Raw genomic sequence first — 24,000 nt, 5'->3', positions numbered from 1 at the left:
TGAGCCGGGCTGTGTATTGTGTCCTTGAGCAAGGTACTTTGTTTCATGTTGCTCCAGTTCATTCAGCTCTGAAAATGAGTTGCAACATCACTGGTGCCAAGCTGTATTGGTCTTTGCCTTTCTCTTGAACAACATCGGTGGCATGGAGAGGGGAGACTGATATGCATGGACGACTACTGGTCTTCTACAAAATAACCTTACCCAGACTTGTGCCTCGGAGGGAAACTTTCTAGGTGCAATCCCATGGTCATTCGTAACCGAAGGGAGTCTTTACTCTTTAATATAATACATACTTGTACTGAAACATAATGTACACTCTATTGGAATCGGATCGGAGAAGTAAAAGTTTGGCTAGCCCAGAAATTGATTGAACTTAAAACTTAGATTTATGAAAGTAATCATTGTCAAACATTAGTATAGTGATTGACTGCTTGTGCCATCATATCAGTTGTCATTTACAATCATGACATTTCTTTTTCTGGTCGACATATATCGATAACCCGAGCAAGGAATTCTCAAACCGTAGATCGCATGTTCTTTAACAAATAACATCGCTGCAATGGACTGACAGAATTGTCGGAGCGTCAGAAAAAAGTACTTTGCGGTATTTGTTCCAATCCTTTACGGTCTGAACTCGAATCTTTCAAGATCAACTTCATATTCCGGGATCGATAAGTAAAGTACCAGTCAAAAACTGGAGTCGAAGACTAACTCTTTTCTCAAAACTACTGGCTTTGTGCTGTCATCATCATCTTCTTCATCATTATCCTCCTCTTCCTCTCCATTATCATCATCATTGTTACTACTACTACTACTACTACTATTATTATTATTATTATTATTATTATTATTATTATTATTGGTAAGGTGGCGAACTGGCAGAATCGTTAGCACACCGGGCGAAATGCTTAACGTATTTCGTCTACCGCTACGTTCTAAGTTCGAATTCCGCCGAGGCCGATTTTGCTTTTCATCCTTTCGGGGTCGATGAAATTAGTACCAGTTACGCACTGGAGTCGATGTAATTGACTTAATCTCTTCCCACAGATTTGAGACCTTGTGCTTCCAGTAGAAACGATTATTATTGTTTTACTTCTCAGGTCGGTCTGTTTGTTCTGGTAGATTCTGTGAGAGTGAACAGCAGACTGTTGTCAGAGGTCTCACAGGGTCTCTTTCCGCACATTATAAGCTTTGATACTTGGTTATTATTATTATTATTATTATTATTATTATTATTATTATTATTATTATTATTGTCTTTGCACAGCTTCTAACGCTGGAGATGTACTACAGTGTCAGTTGTTCACTACCAGTGAACTAAGGTAACACCCCTTTGTTTTTCGAACATCATCCAGAGTATTCTAGTGGTTCCAAGCAGTGTTGTTTTCTGCAAGTGCTCCACCTTTATTGCAGCCCCTATTTGTTCTATGTACTTCTCAAGATTTTTACTCACTGTTCCCAGGGCTCCGACAATTATTGGTACTACTACCACCTTTTTCAGCGACTACAACTGCTTAACTTCCCAAGCTAACCTGTTATATCTATCAACTTTTCTTTCTTCCTTATCGTATACCTTGTTGTCAGCTGGGCATGCTATTATCTATGATCCAGCATCGTTTGCTTTCTTTCTCAGTTAAGACTATGACTGGTTTCCTATTCTCTATCTTGTGGTCGCACTGAATCATAAAATCCCATAGGATCTTTGCATTATCATTTTCGATGATGCCTTCGGGTTTATGTTCGTACCATTCTTTTGCTTTGTCAAGCCCATACTTGTAGCAAAGTGTCCAATGGACAATCCTTGCTATATTGTCATGACGTCTCTTATATTCTTTCTGGGCCAATGGCGTACATTGATTGATAATATCCCATACGGTTTCACCATTTTGTCCACAAATTCTGCACTTTTCACTTTCTGATGTGTTGTCTATTCTGTATTTGATGTAATTGGTTCTTAATGCTTGCTCTTGGGCAGCACAGATTAGAGCCTCCGTTTCCGGTTTTAAATCACTTTTAGTCATCCATAGTCTTTTCTCTGTCTTATCTTCAACATCCCTATGAAATTATCCATGCATTCTTTTCTTTATCCACCTATTTCTAGTTTCATTCCTTCTCAAGTGCTTGTACAGTGCTTTATCTTTGCAATCTTCCATCCTACACAAGCCTGGCTTTCTTACTTCCAATAAGAGCGGTTCTGTGGCATTTTTTGTATATCATGCTGTGTTGTTTTCTTCTGCTCTAATGCTGTTTCTGCATCCAATCGGTCCTCTTCCCCCTTCTTTTTCTTGGTACATACAGTCTGTTTGTGTCACTTTTGGGGTGAAGTATCCCATATCTAGTCAGCAACTTCTTTCTTTTTCTGTCTAAGCTGTTTAGTTCGTCTACTGTCCATGCGATTACCCCTGCCCCATATCTAAGGAGTGAAACCGCCCAGGTGTTGATAGCTTCAATCTTATTCCGTCCGTTTAATTTCTACTTAAGGATCATTCTCAGTCTGCGCAAGTACTCCACCTTAAAGTTTTCTGTCATTTATTTCTCCATCAATTTTTCCATTTCCAATATCCCCAAGTACTTATAACCTGTCTCTTCTATCTGATTCATAACCTCCCCCGACCGTATCGCTAGCCTGTCCATACATTTGATTTTGCCTCTCTTCAAGACTAACACACCACACTTTTTTAGTCCGAAATCCATTCTGATATCAGCACTGAAAGTATACAACGTATCAACGAGGGAACTGACTTGGGATTCATCTTTACCATAAAGTTTGAGGTCATCCATGAATAACAAGTGGTTGACTTTTTGTTGGTGGCTCTTGAATACATACCCAGCCTTTGCTTTCCTCAGAATCAGTGTTGATGGTATCATGCACAGTACAAAGATCAATGGGGACAGGTAGTCACCTTGAAAGATGCCTCCTCTGATCTCTATTGTCCCTAAACTTCTTCCATATGCTATTAATTCCGTCCTCCACTTCGCCATACTTTTTCCAAGCAATCGTTCAACATTCGATGTAATACCAAATAGGTTCATACATTCCATAATTCAAGAATGTGGGATCATATCGTACGCCTTACGATAATCGATCCATGACATGGCTAAGTTAGTTTTCCTCCTCTTGCAGTCTCTAAGTACAGTTTTGTCTACCAGAAGTTGATCCCTGATACCTCTGCACTTACGCTTGCAACCCTTCTGCTCATGTGGCAGGACTCCATTTTTTCCAGACGTCCGTACATTGACTCTGCGACTATTCCAGTCAATAATTACCACATAAGTGGCAAGCATGATATTGGCCTGTAATTGTCTACCGTATTGCCTTTTTCGATGTTTTCAAACAGAGCAATGTCCTGCCCATTGTCAACCACTCTGGTGTTACTTGGTCGGCATTTAACAAGATGTTGGGTTGTGCAGCTATTCATGCATGACATTCATCAAATCTTTGGTCTCGGAGCCTTACAGTTGCCCATTTGTTTGCTGATTTCCTTCACTTCCCTAACCGAAATGACTAGTTCTGCCTGTTTTGGCCAGAGTACTGCTTGTTTCAGTTCTTGCAACCATTCAGCATCCTTCTTGTGCTTCTTGTCTTTGCTCCAGGTGTCACACCAAAACCTTTGACTTTCAATGTTATCTGGTATCAACTTTTCATCTGTACACTCTCCTTTTATTTCTTTGTAGAATCTCTTATGATCTACTCTGAATAACCTATTCTGCTGGTAACCCTTCATTCTTTGGTCGTATCTTACCAACTTTGCTTTCTTTGCAACGAGGCGCTGTTTCAGTTCCTCCATTACCACTTTCAGACCCTGTCTTTTAATATCATACTTCCTGTTCAGTGCCCAGAATTTTTGATCGCTTTTAAGCTCTCCCTTCTCTTTTCAGTCTAACACAGAAATGACCTTCGAGAGCATATCTAATTCCGCCTGTATTCTTCTTTTCCACCATGGATCTTTTCTTTTGTCACTCCCATTATGTTTCTTTTTCTTGACATCAACACCCACATTTTCTGCTACAATAATACTTGCTGCCTTGATCAAATTATTTGTTTCTGTGATGTTTTTTGTTCTGATGTATTTCATTGATGATGAATTTCATTCACATTTTTTGTTTCTTGGTTCAATTTCCACCGATTAACATATTGTTATTATTATTATTATTATTATTGAGTGAGAGAGCAGTGCATGCCATCAAAGTGACACTGGGGTAAAATATACGAAGCCCATTATACCCATCATGACTACCCGTCTGATAAGGGTACACCAGGCACATGCATCACAACTATATGTGCGCGACATGGTGATCTCATATCAAGATAAACAGCGCATGACCTCGCAGGTGGGGCCCAGTTAGAATTTTCTTCAGGTCGAGTAGCCCATCCCGCTCAAAAGGTCCCTGATTATTATTATTGTTGTTGTTGTTGTTGTTGTACCGATAATAGAAAGGAATATTATTATTGCTATTTGGTTGTTGTTGCCGTACTATCGTTGGAAAATTTTGTTTGCGATACTCAAATGTTGAAGAAACCATGTTGCAAAGGAGATCAATAAGGAAAAGAAACGTCTGACAAGAGAACACATGGTGTAAGCCTACTTACCGTATAATTCCCCATCTGTGTGAGGAAAACGTACATAACAGACATTTTCGGTTGTTTTTGTGAAACCCTGAAATATAAGAGGAAAGCAGTACTGAGACAGATTTTCTTAAACTTTATTTAAGGTGAACATATTTAATGCTGGGAATATTAAAGAGCTAACTAGAAATAATAATGCAGTGAGAACAAAGACAATTTTTAGATACTATTAAAAAATTTTTTTTTTTTTGCCTAAAGCGAGAAACAACTCCAGCTATGTTTCAATCTTAATATGACACTGCTATCGGAGCATAGACTGCATCATACTTGCTAAAATAGTAATCAAAAGTATCACTGAGTAAAATGCACAGGAATGTACAGCAAGTAAACGTACTAGAAGGCACACTGGTTGGTGTATTGTTTCACAATATTAATCAGCGACAAAATGTCACCACTGGCCAAGCAAAATGTGTATCAGCTGTCGAACTGCAATAAACAGTCTTCAGTGGTTCAATCTAGTAGCGTGTGCACTGTATAATTAGCGAATTCATGTTGAGATCTTATGAGTTTCGAGATGACTACAAGAAATTATAGAGATTTACGCTTTTGACACAACGATAAAATAGTTTACAGAACTGAGCAATAATTAAGAAATATTCAGAACAATATAGTCGAAACAAAATTCGTCTGAATAACCAGTAAGTAGAACGATACATGTTGTAGTAACGCCTGCGCATGCGTAATCTTACGCATGCGTAGAATTAAACAAGCAAGCGTTTCCCGCTCAATTCATTCTCTTTCTCGCTGGCCAGCGATTGAGCATGGACGTGTGTTTAAAGCTGTCTCTACATCTTTCGGTCTTATACTCGACAGCTCGTTATTCTCACCTCTAAAGATGTATAACTAAAGATATGTATGTTTTACCAAGTAAATAAATGTTGTTTAAGTTGTTTAGTCTGGAGTTCAGCGTTCCGTCTATTTCTTTAATTTTATAGTAGAAAGTCAGGCATACAATCTAAAGATGTATAACCCACTTTCTACTAAAATGTAAAACAATAGCTATGAAGAAACCACCAGAACAGCAATCGCAATATGATAACGATTTGTAGAAAGACGCAAGCGCAAAGAGACTGCAGTGCCGCAGCAAGTGTGTGGTATGCAGACTGCATAGGGCGGCCATTTCATTTACGTGTATTTGCTAGAGTCGAAAGAATGTTATGTTTAAAGCAGTTGGTGGCCAGAATCCACGCTACGCTACTGGCAGACTGAGTTCATAATGACAATGGTCTGTATCCTTTCAGCCGAGCTGTGCTATCCATTTAGTAATTATATTACTTAACCACTTTCTACACCACTTTAGGCACTGAGGAACACAGGATAGCTGACAAGTACTCTGTTAGCTTTGAATGCTAGATTCATTTCCAGTTGTAGGCTATTGGAGGAATAAACCACACCGCTAGTGTATTTATCCAAGGCATGCCAAAGGACACTGCAAATGTAATTCCTCCGGGATTATGGGAACTATAATTGAATACACTGAAGAAAGAGTAAAGTGGAAAATGTTTGTTCGTCGTACAATATGAGGTACGCAATGCAATCCAGCAATCATAGCATGCGTTAGGAATATATGTAAATGAAACGTTGCGTATACTGCTATATACAGAGCAAGTGTTGCCCGTCAAACCAAAAAGATCCTTGCATTGTTACACCAAAATTGAAAGCGATCTGAGCAAAATTGAAGGGGAGCTCATTTTGCGAATGAGAAAGACTAGATCCGAAGAATATTCTCCGGAAATTTTCTTTCAAGTAAATAAATGTTTATGTTAATTTAAGAATTTGCCAGCAAAATCTTATAAAATGACAATGTTCAAAAACATGGATATGTTTAGCGAGTTGCATATGAAAAATCTATAAAACTCAATCCATATATACGATGTTATATATTATTTGTAAAGCTTCAAAAGTATTTTGTTATTAAACATGTTAATTAAATGTATGAAAAGTTCAGAATATTATTTTAATCATTTCAACAGATATATTGCTATTGAAATACAGTTTTAAATATACTCTTAAATACATGTAGTACATCAAATATTTGATTATGATAGAACCTTAAATATAAGAATATTCCCTTTGCTTAAAGCATAATATTTTTAGCTTGAAAGAAACTGGTTGAATTCTATGAAACTAGTTAAAATGAATTTTTATTATATTTTATTTCACTTTTCTGTAGGTTATCTTTTTATTTTATTTATATATTCATTTATTTATGTTTCTGTCAAATATGTAAAAACCTTGAAAAATTTGTTGGGTGTAGGAGTGGCTGTGTGGTAAGTAGCTTGCTTACCGACTACATGGTTCCGAGTTCATTCCCACTGCGTGGCACCTTGGGCAATTGTCTTCTTGAATGTGATAAAGTGTAGAATTAGATTATTATTCTTCCTCCAGCTACAGTGTTGCTGCCAGAATTTGAAGAATGGAGCAGATTCACCCCACCCCCTTATTTTGTGATTTATGGGGGATTTTTGAAAAACAAGGGGTAATTCGTGGCGGTGTAGAGTGAACAAATTAAACACACTACCCGGCAGTGGCCACAACGCGAACCGTTCAAGTTTATGTATAAATTTTCTTTTTATATGTTTGTTTCCTTTTACACAATATTAAAACAATTTTATCTACGAGCCGCCACTGGAATATATATATATATATATATACATATATATATGTATGTATGTATGCATGCACGCATGCATGTATGCATGTATGTATGTATGTATGTATGTCTTTTATAGTTTCCTTGTTTCAGTCATTAGATTGCGGCCATGCTGGGGTACTGCTTTGAAGAATTTTAATCGAATGAATCGACCCCTAGTACTCTTTTTAATCTGGCACTTATTCTATCGTTCTCTTTTGCCGAACCGCCAGGCCACGGGACGTAAATACACCAACACTTGTTTCCAAGTAGTGGTGGAGGACAAACAAAAACACAGACCCCCCCCCCCTCACATATATATATGATGGGATTCTTTCAGTTTCCGCCTACCAGATCCACTTACAAGACTTGGTCGATCTAAGGCTATAGAAGATAGAAGAAACTCGCCCAAGGTGCCACGTAGTGAGCAGAACCAGACTCAATAAAAGGAGCCCGAGTTATTGGCTGAAATTACATACTTGAAGTCAGTGTTGGCAGAAATTAAATAGGCATGCGAATATACGTTCACTTTATACTCAATTTATACTCGGGCTAATCCCGAGCAGTCCGAGTGCCTGAGTCGCCACTGATATATATATATATATATATATATATATATATATATATATATATATATATATATATATATATATATATATATATATGCATATATCCATACATATTTGTACACATCTACATTATATATGTATATATACATGCATATATGGATACAGGACATAAAAAAAAAACGTTAAACACAATGAGAAACGAAAACATAGAAAACGAACATTTTTTCGAACAACGAAAAAAACAGACAGAGAAACGAGACATGCAACATAAAGAGTATACCCCTTCGTCAGTTGTTCCTGTTTCATCTACTCCGCGTTTTGAAGGCAAAGACAATACGCGACTTCGTTGAAACAGTCCTTCCCGCAAAGCAAATTAAATAAAATTTGGGATTTTTTGCGGAAGGTGAAAGTGTTAACAAGAACAGGACAGTGAGAATAAGACAGTAAAAACAAATGGTGAGGGCTCTTGAGCCACGACGATAGAAAAATTATTATGAACGCTAGGTAGACGAGCCATAAGAGGAGACAGGAAAAGGCACATCTTTTCTTTAGGAAGGAAGTGGACAGAAAGAGAGATCCCCCTTCGTCACGTGTCAGCGACGAGAGAGTCAAAGAGGAAGAGTGAGAGAGAGAGAAAGAAAGGTGAAAGGGATAGAATAATAGGGAAAGGCTGGGAGAGAAAAACAGAAAGGATGAAGAATAAGAGAGGGAGAGAGATAGACAGAGAAGAGATTGTAGAAGAGTGCGCATCGTAATTATTAAGGTAAAACTTACTTGGAAAAGGATACGTGGCGTTCGATCATATAATAATACAAATAATATATAAATATATGCATATATCCATACATATATGTACATACCTACATATATATGTATATATACATGCAAATATGGGTACAGGACATAAAAAAAAAACGTTATATATTTATATATATATATATATATATGTAGGCATCTAACTTAATCCTGCCTGAGATTTGAAACCAAATCCACCTGCTAGTTGCTTGTCAAAACGAGAGGGAAATCCTCTCCACACCAGATCATTGATGAGGAAACACTCGACCCCCTAGGACCTGTGCTGGTCAAGGAAAGGTCAGTCCTTTGTTTAAAGTTTGACCTACATTACTGACATAGTCTATATAACAAAGAGAATTTCCTATCTTTTTCTCTTATGTGTCAGCTATGACCAAGGAGCAACACCCTCTCTTTTGTGTCAGTCACATTAAGGAGCAACACGCTCTTTTGCGTTAGCAATGACCAAGAGCAGCACTTCCCTCAGTCGCAAGAACGACGATGCCACCTCTATCCTTTCGTCCTTTCTAGTCAGCAACTTGCATTCCTTACTCTTTCACTTTCTAGTGACAGACAACTTTTTTCTATACTATCAACTACTAACCAGCGAGCCATCCTTGCTGTCACTATCACTAGAATTGCTACTGTCTCTTTAACTACCTGTCGGTCAAACGAATAAGCATATGTAAATAATATTTCTTCCTTCTTTGTGTTGATTTTTCGATGTTCACTGGTTACTCCGACAGGAGAACCTTGGAACGTTACATCTATACGCTACATTCAATAGTGGGCAACATCATATCGAATTGATATGGCACATTACAAACAGCCCACCACAATTGGTGACCCCGACGTGATAGATCTACAACTTTCATCTCACAGCCGTTGCCGCGTAAGCTTTCTGATGTTCTAGTACACGACTGCCTCTTCTTCATCAACTTAATTGCATTTGGAAAATGAAGACAATATTTTGTTCTGCGGTTAAATATTCCATTTCATCGTTACATTCTGGTGAGCCGAGCTCAAGAATTACAGCTTTTACATCATGCTCATCAAATCGAAGACAAAAATAACAACTTTCACTACACACAGTTTTCGTTTCGACTGTCACATAACACGAAAGAAAAGAACTCGCCGACACAATGGACACCCACAATTCACTTTTGACCTGCCAGAGAATGTACTGCAGCCCATTGCACAGTTCCGTCTACCAAATCCACTCAAGGGTTTGGTTGGGAAACAAGCTACTTACCATATAGCTATACATTATACATACATACATACATACATACATACATATATATATATATATATATATATATATATATATATATATATATATATATATATATATATATATATATATATATATATATGTGTGTGTGTGTGTGTGTGTGTGTATATATATATATATATATATATATATATATATATATATATATATATATATATATATATATATATATATATATATATATATATATATATATATGTATATATATATATGTGCATGTATATATATATTCTTTTTTACTTGTTTCAGTCATTTGTCTGCGGCCATGCTGGAGCAACGGAATATGCTTCAACACACAAACTCACATAAAGAATCTTGCAAACCAAATCCCAAAATTATATATATATATATATATATATATATGAAATAGAGTTTGAAAATGCAGAGGTTCTTAAAGATGTTTATTGACTTGACCGGTTTCACTTTTTAAAAAAAAAGGTTATGAAAAGTAAAATGTAAAGCTTTGTATAAGCTTTGTTGTGTTAAAAAAATGGTTATCATAATTGTATTAAAATACAGTTATACAGCCTTTGATGATGATGAGAAGATGTTAAAAAATAGAGTCTTTGACAATGATAAGAAAATGTTAAGAGGGGCTTTTAAAAACTACGAATTTCAATATGCTGACGTGATGTTCCATACAGGAATTGCAATATGTTGACCTGATCTTCTATACATGCATCCGTTGATTAAGTGGGGGGCACATAGGGCAGACACAGAAGGACCATAATTCTTCATCAGTTATCGACACTGAATCTCATTATTCAAAGTTTTACAGAAGCAAGGAAAATAGTACTGAGCTTGATTCCGTTTAACAACGTCCTTATAGCATATAGCTAAGGCTGGTTGTTATAAGATGGTGATTAATATTCATTGACTGGTTAAAATTAAAAGGTGGAAACGGTAACTGTCGGCTAGTGCTGGCTAATGGATGGGTCAGTGTTTATTTATAGCTCAATGCTACTGAATAAAATTGATGGGATTAGTGTCTGGTGAATGATGCTATGGGAGGGAACTTTAAGATGGTGTGCAAAAGTACTCTCCCTTGTTTTGGTTATATATTCCAATAGTAAGAATACAGTTTAGCAATGAGAAAGGTAATGTTTATGATGGTATGTGTAAAGGTTTTGAAAGGTGATTATAGCTACTTCTCAACTGGGAAAAGTCATCCTGTCTCCACTCCACGTCAAACTTGGCATTGTGAAGCAGTTTGTTAAAATTATGGATAAAGATAGATCATGCTTTCACTATGCTGGAGAACTTTCAAAAGTTGAGAACAAATATGAACATAAAGCTGCACAATCTCTACAGTCACCTTGATAAATTCTCTGAAAATTTTGATGACACAAGTGACAAGCAGAGAGAACATTTCCATCAGGGCATAGAATCTATGGAACGAAGGTATCGAGGCAGATGGGACTTGCTTATGATGCGATCTATTGCTGAAACTTGGTTCGTTATCTTCAGCTGTCACGAAAATCATCAAAACGCAAATTAATGAGAAATTAGACATAAACGGCGATGTAATTTCTTTGTAGAAGTGTTAAGATTTTTACTAGTTTTTCAGTAGAATTTTAAGAAAACATTCTGGTTTTGAAGAAAAACCAATTTCTATGCATGTTTGTATGTTATGCCTTGTTCCTCATAAGTTGTTTTATTAAAAGAAACAATGACATTCTATGGTTCCAGTAACTTCAAATCTTGACGTGATGGCAATGAATGGATGTCATTTTCGGATTCTGTGTCAAAATACCCCTTGTCGAGATCCAAATTTTTTGACAACAGAGAATTTTTATTTACCTGTGTATTCACTATTTCAACTATTTTCTATATTTGGAGTCAGTTTTTTTTTTTATGACACATAAAAAGAATACACACACATACAATGTATGTATGTATGTATGTATGTATGTAGGTAGGTAGGTAATAATAATAATAATAATAAATTTAGTCAGAAGAAAATATTAGCAAAGAAATATAAACTTTCCAAGGAAATAAAATACAATTAAATGAAAATAAAATAGAGGCACAAACATTCTCGAGCGCTAGACAAAATTTTCTTGAATGTAATAATCTAGATATTTCACTTTGTTTTACTTTATTTCATTTTATTTCGTTAAAAAATATGAAAACTTTCTGTGGACTAATCTTATCATTATTACCAATATATTATTCTGTACACTACCAAAATTGTTTATTCCTATACATATATAGATAAATAAATACATACATACATACATACATACATACATACATACATACATACATACATATATATGCATATATGTGTGTATTATGTATGTATGTATATATATATATATATATATATATATATATATATATATATATATATATATATATATTTATATATATATATATATATAATTCAATTTAAAACCAAATTGAATTAATATTGAATTTAAATTGAATTAATATTCAATTTATCATCCTATCTATCTATCTATCTATCTATCTATCTATCTATCTATCTATCTATCTATCTGGCAGTGTTGGCTATAGCCTAGTCACCCGTATTACGAACCAGGTGGTACACGAAGGAGTCATACCCAATGACTGGTGTAGCAGCATCATAGTCAACTGCTACAAAGGTAAAGGTGACGCTTTAGATACAAATAATTACAGAGGCATCAAGCTGTTAGATCAGGTTATGAAAGTTACAGAGAGGGTCATAGCCCAACTAATTAGGGAGCGAATCAATTTAGATGAGATGCAGTTTGGATTCGTGCCAGGTAAAAGCACTACTGATGCCTTATTTCTAGTGAGACAGTTGCAGGAGAAATACCAAGCTAAGGATAAACCTCTGTACCTGGCTTTCGTTGACATGGAGAAAGCCTTTGACAGGGTCCCCCGATCCCTTATCTGGTGGTCAATGAGGAAACTTGGGATAGAAGAATGGTTAGTGAGAGCTGTGCGAGCCATGTACAGAGATGCTGCCAGTAAGGTGAGGGTTGGAAATGAGTACAGCAATGAATTCCGGGTAGAGGTAGGGGTCCACCAAGGTTCCGTCCTCAGCCCCCTCTTATTTACCATAGTCCTCCAGGCAATCACAGAGGAGTTCAAGACAGGTTGCCCCTGGGAGCTCCTCTATGCTGATGACCTTGCCCTAATTGCGGAGTCACTATCAGAACTAGAGGAGAAGTTTCAGGTGTGGAAGCAAGGTCTAGAATTGAAGGGCCTTAGAGTCAACCTAGCTAAAACCAAAATCCTAATAAGTAGGAAGGTAGATAAAACACAAACCCCTTCAGGTAGATGGCCCTGCTCAGTATGTAGAAAAGGAGTAGGTAGTAACTCTATAAGATGTACCCGGTGCAAGCTATGGACACATAAGAGGTGCAGCAACATCAAAGGCAGGTTAACTAGCAAGTTAGTTTTTGTTTGTGGCAGATGTTCAGGTGCAATAAAGACTGTAAACAAACAGGAAACAACTTCTATCTCATTCCAGGGTGAAAAGCTAGAGGTAGTCGATAGCTTCCGCTATCTGGGCGACCAAGTTAGTAGTGGGGGTGGGTGCGCTGAAAGTGTAGCTGCTAGAATAAGAATAGCCTGGGCAAAGTTTAGAGAGCTCTTACCCCTGCTGGCGACAAAGGGACTCTCACTCAGAGTAAAAGGCAGACTGTATGACGCATGCGTACGAACAGCCATGCTACATGGCAGTGAAACATGGGCTGTAACTGCTGAGGACATACGTAAGCTCGCAAGGAATGAAGCCAGTATGCTCCGTTGGATGTGTAATGTCAATGTGAATACCCGTCAGAGTGTAAGTATCTTGAGAGAAAAGCTGAACATTAGAAGCATCAGTTGTGGCGTGCAAGAGAGACGATTGCGCTGGTATGGACATGTGGTGAGAATGGATGAGGATAGCTGCGTGAAAAAGTGCCACACCCTAACAGTTGAGGGAACCTGTGGAAGAGGTAGGCCCAGGAAGACCTGGGCTGAGGTGGTGAGGCAAGACCTTCGTACATTGGGCCTCACCGAGGCGATGACTACTGACCGAGACCTTTGGAAATGTGCTGTGCGTGAGAAGACCCGGCAAGCCAAGTAAGATCGTTGCCAGTGCCCCTGGACTGGCTCTTGTGCGGGTGGCACATGAGATGCACCATTTTGAGCGTGGCCGTTACCAGTACCACCTGACTGGCTCCCGTAGGATTTTCGAGCGAGATCGTTGCCAGTGCCCCTGGACTGGCTTGTGCGGGTGGCACATAAAAGACACCATTTCGAGCGTGGCCGTTTTCGTGCGGGTGACACGTAAAAGCACCCACTACACTCTCTGAGTGGTTGGCGTTAGGAAGGGCATCCAGCTGTAGAAACTCTGCCAAATCAGACTGGAGCCTGGTGTTGCCATCCGGTTTCACCAGTCCTCAGTCAAATCGTCCAACCCATGCTAGCATGGATAGCGGACGTTAAACGATGATGATGATGTTGATGATGATGATGATGTTCTTTTATTCTTTTACTTGTTTCAGTCATTTGACTGTGGCCATGCTGTATCTATGTATTATATGAAAGCAAGCCTGCCAGAGGTGATTACTGAACAAGAACAGTCAACGTCGACTTACGACGGACAGCCGAAGACTATATGTATATATGAGGGTGTTGGTTGGCAAAATCATCAAAATGTTGAATGGAATGGATATTTTTCTTCCTCTCTTAGTTCGATCCCATTGCAATTTACTGCAAAAATCAGCTACTCGCACCAAGTATTGAGGTGATAAATCGTGGTATTATCAGTAAACTCATCACTAGAGGATGTTATTACTTTGGTAAGTTATTGATCTTTGTGTTATATGTGTACCGATTTCATAAATGCAGATGGCAGCTTTCAAACATTTTCTTCTTAGAAATTTGTTGATGGAAAATATTCTAACAGATATGCCATAGGCCGTTGTCAGCTTATGAAGCTATACTCCATTGGAAAATACTTAGGAGATGCCAAAAACAAAAACGTGAGCGTCAAAATCGCTACCGAGTGCACACCAAAGCTGCTATATGTTGCACTACATACCCTTTGAGTGAAGATTATAAGTATGTCATCACTCACGAATTTGAATGACCGAGAAACTATATTGCATGCCTCTAAAGAGACTGGCTTTATGCCATTAATTAATGACATGCTTGTTAATGATAATTCAGACAGCTTACTTTTACTGCTTAATTGGCTAATTGGACCATATTTAGATGGAGAGGAGCAGTCACCTGAGATTTTGATTGCTAGAAAAACTACTGACTTCTTCCATAAGACAGAAAGTTACTTTTTGTAAATGCGATTGGAGAACGTTACTGGGATTGGAGGTATATCGTGTTAAGTCTTTCAACATAATGACTGGGATCTGATTTGAGCCGGTTGTTTTCGACGAATCAAGATAATCTTATTTCTTTATTGCCCACAAGGGGCTCAACATAGAGTGGACAAACAGGGACAGACAAAGGGATTAAGTCGATTACATCGACTCCAGTGCGTAACTGGTACTTAATTTATCGACCCTGAAAGGATGAAAGGCAAAGTCGACCTCATCTGTAGGTTTAGACACATTCCTGACTGATATTCAAATGTAGGAATAGTAGTTGGCACGATTGAAAAACTCGGTAAGGAATGGAATTGGATGCAAAGTTCTAAGTAAACAGCATGGGATATCAAACTGCTTTTAGATCGAGACCCTGCCAAAAAGTGAACTTGTGCTCTGTAAAAGGTTTCGATTTCAGACAAATTAGTGTGTCGATCCTTAATATTGGTACAAGAGAAAAATACATTTGAATTTGTTTCGCCTCTGTTTTGGGATATACATACACGTGTGTGCATGTGCGTGTTTGTGTGTCTGTGTACGCGCGCGTTTACTAGAGATACAAGCACACGTAGAAATAAATAGGATGTAGCGATGCTGGTTATGTTTATCAATAATAGGATTTGGGGAAATACCTCAAGGTAGCCTTATTAGTAAATAGTAAATGCCTATACTATAGTGCCTCGTGTATGCAATAGAATGAGTTGGAAAATTTTCGAATAACAAGGATTACCCTTGTAATTAAAAGACAAAAATACTCCTTGGTGGTATTTAAAATAGCCAAAGACAAAAAACAAGGGAGATAACCTCAATAACATCAACTAATCTTCACATACACAAAAATATATTCATATATGTGTGTGTTTGTATGTGTGTGTGTGAGAGAGAGAGAGAGAGAGAGAGAGAGAGAGAGAGAGAGAGAGAGAGAGAGAAAGAGAGTACGCACATGCATGCTTGCGCATATTTATATATATACATATATATACGTAGGATATGCACACTAGCATACACAACTAAAATAAGAATATGTCCGAAGCGACAGCACTCAATGCCGAATGGTAGGATGTAATGTAATACAATCAAAAGCAAAGATTCGAAGATTACAGTTTCTTTCACGTTATTGTCATATTTACATAATCACGTCCACCTGGCCTTCGGTCTCTCACAGTTCCTTTTTCGATTCCAGAATATACAAGACGTTATTGAGAGAGTTCGGTGTATTTTGGGTATCTCAATGGAATCAGGAATCGGACTAAGTCAGTTATCCATCCAAAGTACTTGTTTTCTTTCTTTTTATCAGTAACTATGTCTAAGGGAAAATGTTAACAAGAAGAGAGAGCAAGAGAGAGAGAGAGGGAGAGAGAGAGAGAGAGAGAGAGAGAAAGAGAGAGAGAGAGAGAGAAAGAGAGAGAGAGAGAGAGAGCAGATTATTTAGGAAAAAAAAGGAGGAACAACCAAAGCAAAGAGTCAAGTATCAGAAGTTCGATGTTATATGTAAAGTGTTGAGTTACATCTACGCTAAAAAGGAACCAAAGTACGATTATCAGTGTGTTGTGAAGTTATCAGGGTAGTTTTGATTGTGATTTAAGGATGTATTTCCGTTCATGCGTGCATTTTCCTAGTATTTCTAATTTTGTGTTCAAGTAGATGTCTAGCTTCTAGGGTTAAAATATCAGCCTCTTCTCAGAAGTACATAAATTTAAGAAGGTTTTTTCTGCCGTTCCTTTATGGTATGGATCTCTCTGGTATTTTATTATTTTACACTGTTGCATGAGTCAATTTCTTTCAAAACCATATGTAGCTAGAGAGTTTTGTCGCGTGTCATTCTTTGATATTTTAAAAGTTGGGCAGGTATTCTAGTATCTAGAAAAGGGCAGTCTATGAAGCTCTCCCTGCAGAAATATTAATGATTACTCCATGGAGAGCTCTGGCAATGTCAGTAACGGTGTCTACTAAGCAGTTGAGTGTTTACACCCCAACTGAAGAAACTTTGTCAATCGGTGTTTGGAATAATCAAAGGGTAACTTAAGACATAATACTATAATCATTTGTCCAACTTCAGGAACAGCGAGACACTACTTTCGACTAAACTCTCCACTTACATCTGGGTTTTCAAATAATCAACCTCAAACAAGTGTGCAAAAGGTAAATTACTAGAAAGGTTTAAGCCATACAGGAACAGCAATAAAAACTACGATTTGTGCACTACTGAAAAAGGTTCGTATTAAAACCCCCCACAGTTATTAAATGCGTATCTGAACTCAAGACCAGAAATATTAGAAAAACGAAATGATCCCAAGATTATGACTGGGACCGTCTCAATAATTCCAGAATACATTAACGTGACTTTCACACTCCGACACCTGCTAAACGTAGATGTAAGAATATAATTTTGGCAACTCAACACTAAAGACTTAATGCCTACTAATATATGAATCATTGCTCCAGCATTTCTTTACAACTTAAAATATTCTTCAGATAAAATACTGTGCGTTTATTTCACCCCATTTGTCTTTACTAATTTCTTTTACCAGTCCATTAGCTTTTTATCCACCTGCTGTCTGCATATCTCTCTGCTTATCTTACTATGTTACTATGAAACGGTCAACTCCTATCGAACCACAATTACTATTCATCAGGTTAAGACAGTTTGTGTGAATAATTGATTTACTCCCCTACCAGAGTTCACTGAAATATCCAAAATGTACCAAACACTTTAAATAATTTCTTGTTTCTTCCGAAAAAAAAAAAAGTAGACACTGCATGAGAGACTGATGATGGTGGTCTGGATATGCAACAACGCATAATTACATGAAAGAAATTGTTGCCATCTCGAATTCTACATAAATATATGTGTGTGAGTGTCTGTGTGTGCACGCGCTTACATACATGTAGTTATATGTATTTGTATATGTATACAAATACATATAACTATATACATACATACATATATATATATATTCATATATGTGTGTGTGTGTGTGTGTTTGTGTGTGTATCTATCTATCTATATATATATATATATATATATATATATATATATATATATCTGAGGCGACTCCAGGTCATCAGCGTCACGTTTTTCCGCAAATGGCTTATTTTTTTATATCTAGCACTATGTCTTTCTCTATTTCTAAGTTAAAGGTAAAAATAAAGCAACCCTGAAAAGCACAACTGATTTTTACACACAAACGCACAGAATAACAGCAATCAAATAACGACAGTTGAGTCCGCAACAAACATCAGCGATCTGACTGTCGCTTGTACTCTTGACAAGAAATGCCAGTTAGTCTTTTACACCTGCCAGACACCTGTTGGGTAATTTTTCGTTCCTTTAAGAATATTGTAGAACGGAAACTTTTCATAGATTGGAATTTAAATTCTAATCTCTATAGAAATTCATTGTTTCAAGAAAACATTGAATTTGAATAACTTTTAATTTTTACGATTATAGATAACAACTCGGGCTGTAATCATGAGATGTCGGCGTCGTAATCAGTTTGTAAGGTTTGGTTCTTCGTTGATTGCCATTATGTAAAGATGAAAGAACAGTGATTGGAGATGTAAAGAAAATATTTATTTTTACCGTTGCATTTATATAAACCTTGCCTCGGCGGGCAGGTGATGAAATCGTAAAGCATGCGAAGTATAAAAATTAATTTCGGCCTGTATGTTCTTATTGTAGTAGTAAACCATAGAGAGATATATGATAATGTGCAGAGAAGAGAGAGTGAGTTAGTTAATGTGAGAGAGTGTTAGTCGCTGATTCTAAACTTCTTTCTTTTACCCTCTGGTCATTTGTCTGCCTGCTTGTGGCCATGAGTCTAGTGGTCGGTTCACTATAACTCATGTCAGCCCTCTCTCATCTCCTGAGTTATCACCAAGTGACTAACTGATTTTTGCGTGGGGGTTCTTGTTTTTATAACTATCCAGAAGGATAGACATATCGATGAGAACAATGGGCTTCATTGGTGGTACTGTGATATCTTAATTCTAGTTTTTGGTGGCTTATAAGAGGTTAGAAGGGTCAGGTGGTGAAGACATTAATTCGGCCTTGCTAAGGCATCTGGAAAATGTAAAACTGCTCTCACGGAAAAAACCCATTGTTCCACCGTGAGAAAAGTTCTGTTGAAGTGTTAATTTAAATTTGGCTATGGTTGATCGAATCCACTTCATATATATTCCTATATTAACTACTCATCTGTCAGTGTTTCTAGCACGCAGATGATTTCCTTGCAGATTATTCATTTTAACATAAATATGAGCAAGATCAAAAGAAGTTTTTTCGTTTGTTTTGCTCGTCTTGTATCACAATTTGTTCAAACCGATGACTAGTCAAAGAATGTGAGGTCGTATCAGATAATTATTATTTTCTTTTATGTGGAAACTGAGGGATGAAGCAAAGCGCAAGCTCGATTCGCAGGAACATAGCGTGTGTTATCGTAGCACTGACTATAATTACAGTATTTATGGTGGCTGATACCATAACACTGTCTGATGTCTATCTTAAATGTTAAAGTTTCTTTACGTTTGTTACGCAATCTCTGAAGATTTGATAATGTAATCAGCTTAGATTTTTCCTTATATAACAGATATTATTGTTAATAAAACACGTGTGTGATGACGTAGCTAAATACTTAATCAACAACTTCTTCAGTTATGTTTCCTCTCTGTTTGTTCACACACACACACACACATATACATACATAAGCACACACACACACATACATACATACATACATACATACATACATACATACATACATACACACGCATGAATTCAAGTGTCCATATATGTACAAACATATATTCACTGATAATCTCTACAACAACCGATCCCCGCCTCTTCTCCAGTTCACACTCACACAATCATACACTGCCTCACTGACTGCCAAGTTATATTTTATCACAGTTTCATTTTCTAATCGCGAAAACATACCACCAATTTTCACACACCATCACATTTGTTGACTTACACCCTCAAATCCTAAGACTTTCATAGTTTCACAACCATGTACATAAATATATATATAAAGGAATACAAAAAATGGGACAAGAACGCAAAACATCCAGACAGCTATATGATACAAAAAAGGTACAACAAAACATCCAGACATGATACAAAAAAGGGACAAGAAAATATATGGACGGGTCATTGGAAGTTTTCTTTCCTCAGTCGAGTTCCCGATTATCTTTGCAATTTCGGCTGGTTATACTCGAGATTGCCCCAATCTGGCCAGCCCCAAAGAAAAACTAGGCTAAGAGCACTAGATTCCTTGGAAGAAAGCAGCGAATGTATACGAAAACAAGGATGGAAAAAAACGGAGAAATGGTACACAAACACAAATGCAATTAACAGGACATAACAACAGGCGTCTTTCGACTAAGGACGAATTAAATTAAGCTGGCGTGTGTGGAAGTGAAGCCTTACGGCAGGGACATAAGAAATGACAGGCATGGGGAGGAATATAGATGTTGCACTGATGGTAGTCGAACCAAGAAAGAAAGGTCAGGCTTGGCCGAACACCGGTCACGTGGAGAGAGAGAGAGGAGAGAGGTTGAGGCAGAGGGACAGAAGAATTAGGGATGGACGAGAAAGAAAAGGGACAGAGTGAAGTGAAAGAGGAGGGAAGCTGAGAATGAAGCGAAAGTCAGGAAATGTGTGAGAAGGGGAACGAAAGAAAGAAGAGTGGAAAGAACGAAGTGTGAAGGGGCTGACAGAAAGAAAGAAAGAATGAAAAAATAAGAGAGTCGTACAAAATTTATATATATATATATATATATATATATATATATATATACATACATATGTACTTACATATAAGAGACCAAAGTGTACGTACGCCGCCATATGTATATAAAAAGGAATACAAAATATATATACATACACACTCATAATACGTGTGTGTGTGTGTGTGTGTGTGTGTGTGTGTGTGTGTGTGTGTATTATTATTTGACTGTCAAGTACTTAATGTAAATCATTTAATAAGCTAATTTGAGAGGGAACAAAACGACTAGTACTCTAATGGTATTTCAACCGTGTATCGTTTGTAACTGCGTACCAATTACACTACAGTGTGCTTGCTGTTTTATTCTAAACAATTTATAATCGTTTATATTCGCTGGGTAAATCTTTGTCATAACGAATCCTGGTTTCAGTTTTATATTTCACTCCGTTACACAATAATAAAATGCCTTCGTGCTTGGGTCTGAGTAACTGATGAATTTTAAGTGGAACAAGAAAAACATTTGTAGAGGTTGAAGTGTTGATTTATATAAGTAGCACATTTAATACTTGTAATCAGTAACGTAGTCACCTGACAGTTAGTTTTGGCCCTTTTGTTGCACCATATTAGTGTTCATGTTCAGCATACCAAAAAAAAAAAAAAGCATGTATTGGTCTGTTTCCCGAAGACTTGAAAAAGAGTAATATTGACATGAAGTGCAACCTCTCTTGGACTAATGACCGCAAATCTCATCACACTTCAAAGGTTATGCATTTGCAATACAAGATCAGGAGACTGCTACGAAATACATAATAAGCAAAAGAGACAGTGACATTCTTGAAGCTCCAGGATGCAACCGAAAATGTAGATTATGTAATATTTCTGTGAAAGATATCACACGTGTGCTTAGCAGCTGCCCAAAAGTGTCATCAAAGTAATACTTCCCTACGCGACACGACTTTGTCGCTAAAACAATATGCAATGATATTCAGGGGAAAAAAAAAGACTGTCCAAGAATATAGAGAATCCCCTTGTTAGTGAATATATACGCAACCATCAACACAAAGAATACTGGTGGAACGTTCTCATCAAAACATCAGTCGACTGTAAATATAACATGCCGGATATTGTTTTTTGGGGCAACAAGAAAAAGTATGTGCAGTCATAAAGGTCAGCTGTCCTGGTGATGTGAATATTTCTTTGAAAACCAAAGAGAAAGGGAATAGCTATAGACAACTGCTTCAAAGCCTTCAGCTTCCTTATCCAGATTATAAGATTCACAATTATAACAATAATAATTGGTGCCCTTTGGTTGTGCGAGTGACAATCTGGATAAGCTAGGGTTTTCAGGAAAAGAAATCAACCAACTAACTCGCACATTACAAATACAATCTGTAAGAGGAACAGTAAAAATATGCAAGACTTTTATCAAATTTAAAATGTGACATTGTTTTTGTTATCTACATTCCAACTATGGAGGTTCGTATCTCTGTTAGAAACCAGCTCCTTCATCAGAGGAAGAATTCGAATAATTAAACACACGCGTACGCACCCACGCACACGCGCGCACACGCACACATACACACGCATACGCACGCACACACACACACATGCATGTATATACAAATTTGAGTTCAGGAACTCGAGAGAGAGAGAGAGAGAGAGAGAGAGAGAGAGAGAGAATCTTTTGACAGATGATGCAGTGCATACCGCCTTTTTCTGTTCACTGGCTTTTCTCTGCCACTCATCAAAGAGAAAAAGTCATGTTGCGAACGAAGAATCACTTACTACCTTGGTAGCAAGATTGTTCCAGACTAAAATATGCTGGTGGAGAGCCTGCAACGCAAACCTGGAAGAACCAATATGAACTATGTTCGTTGATACTTGTAACTCTCTCCAGTCGTTAATGCCGGTTTTCCTAACACTGGCTGAAGAACACAGTGCCTGGTGGACGGAAACTTTGTCATGAGAGTCCAATAAAACGATTATCCGGTAGTCTACTGCAGAAGTAGGACACATCTTCTGCTCTCAGAATACCTTTGTACTATGAAAATAAAGACACTGGAAGCGGAGACAATGTAGATCTGGACACGCAACGTCACTAAAGGACCTAATATGGAAACTAAAAGAAAAAATGAAATATGAAATCGAATGGTCCATAAAAATATGCACACCCGTATAATACATTATCCGGAGGTTGTGACTTGCGCCTTGAAGAAGCATTGTATATCCTGTTGAGCCAAGAAATCCCAGTGGACAAACATAGTGAGAAAATTCCGAGACATTACCACCGATTGAAATATACATCTTCCCGATACCGCATAGAAGAATAACAATAATACAGTAAACTTTCTCCCCTCCTCTCCCCTCTCCTCATTCTTTCCTATCCTAACATACTAAAAATATCATAACACCCACATCGCTGTCTTAATATGTGTACATGGGGCTGTGTATATATGTATACATGTGTACTTGTGTGTATCTATCTATCTATCTATCTATCTATCTATCTATCTATCTATCTATCTATCTATCTATCTATCTATCTATCTATCTGTCACATAGCTGAAATATGCAGATGACATCAAGCTGTACCTCGAAATAAAAAGAACAGATCCTATGCGCTATAGATCTTTCCTGCAATCAGACCTGGATACAATGCAGCAATGGATCTCTGACTGGCAACTCAAGCTAGCTGTGGACAAGTGCGTCACCATACATTTTGGGAGGAAAAATCTAGCCTTTACATATTCCCTCAGCAACATCAATCTCAAGAAGTCTTCTAGCGGACATGATTTGGGCATTATTGTAAGCAACGATCTGCGTTGGACAAACCACATTGTCAAGAAGGCTGAGGGGGTGCTAGCATCACCCAGTAAGACATTTGTCAGCCGCTCTCCAGTTATCTATTTAAAACTGTATACGACAATGTTATGTCCACACTTGGAATTTGCATCACCAGTCTGGAACCCCTATCTTGTTCAGCATATAAATCTCCTGGAAACTGTTCAGAAACGTACAACAAAACGAACACCCGCCGTTAGACATCTACCATACTCT

The 24,000-nt window shown here is 37.4% G+C and overlaps 1 protein-coding gene across 1 annotated transcript in view; it reads right to left on the bottom strand.

Annotated features, from left to right (window-relative positions):
* LOC106867858 (adhesion G protein-coupled receptor D2) overlaps positions 1-24,000 on the bottom strand; it is a 49,742-nt gene that overhangs the window by 21,786 nt on the left and 3,956 nt on the right. Inside the window, exon 2 of the mRNA XM_014912899.3 lies at positions 4,592-4,658. Coding sequence (XP_014768385.1) covers positions 4,592-4,636 — 45 coding nt within the window. The 5' untranslated portion in view covers positions 4,637-4,658. The remainder of the gene's footprint in view (positions 1-4,591; positions 4,659-24,000) is intronic.

The sequence above is a fragment of the Octopus bimaculoides genome, chromosome 5 (genome assembly GCF_046866305.1).
Source record: "Octopus bimaculoides isolate indiv1 chromosome 5, ASM4686630v1, whole genome shotgun sequence".
Classification (NCBI taxonomy): Eukaryota; Metazoa; Mollusca; class Cephalopoda; order Octopoda; family Octopodidae; genus Octopus; species Octopus bimaculoides.
Note: the sequence above shows the minus strand (reverse complement) of the source record. Positions and strands in the feature narration are given on the sequence as shown.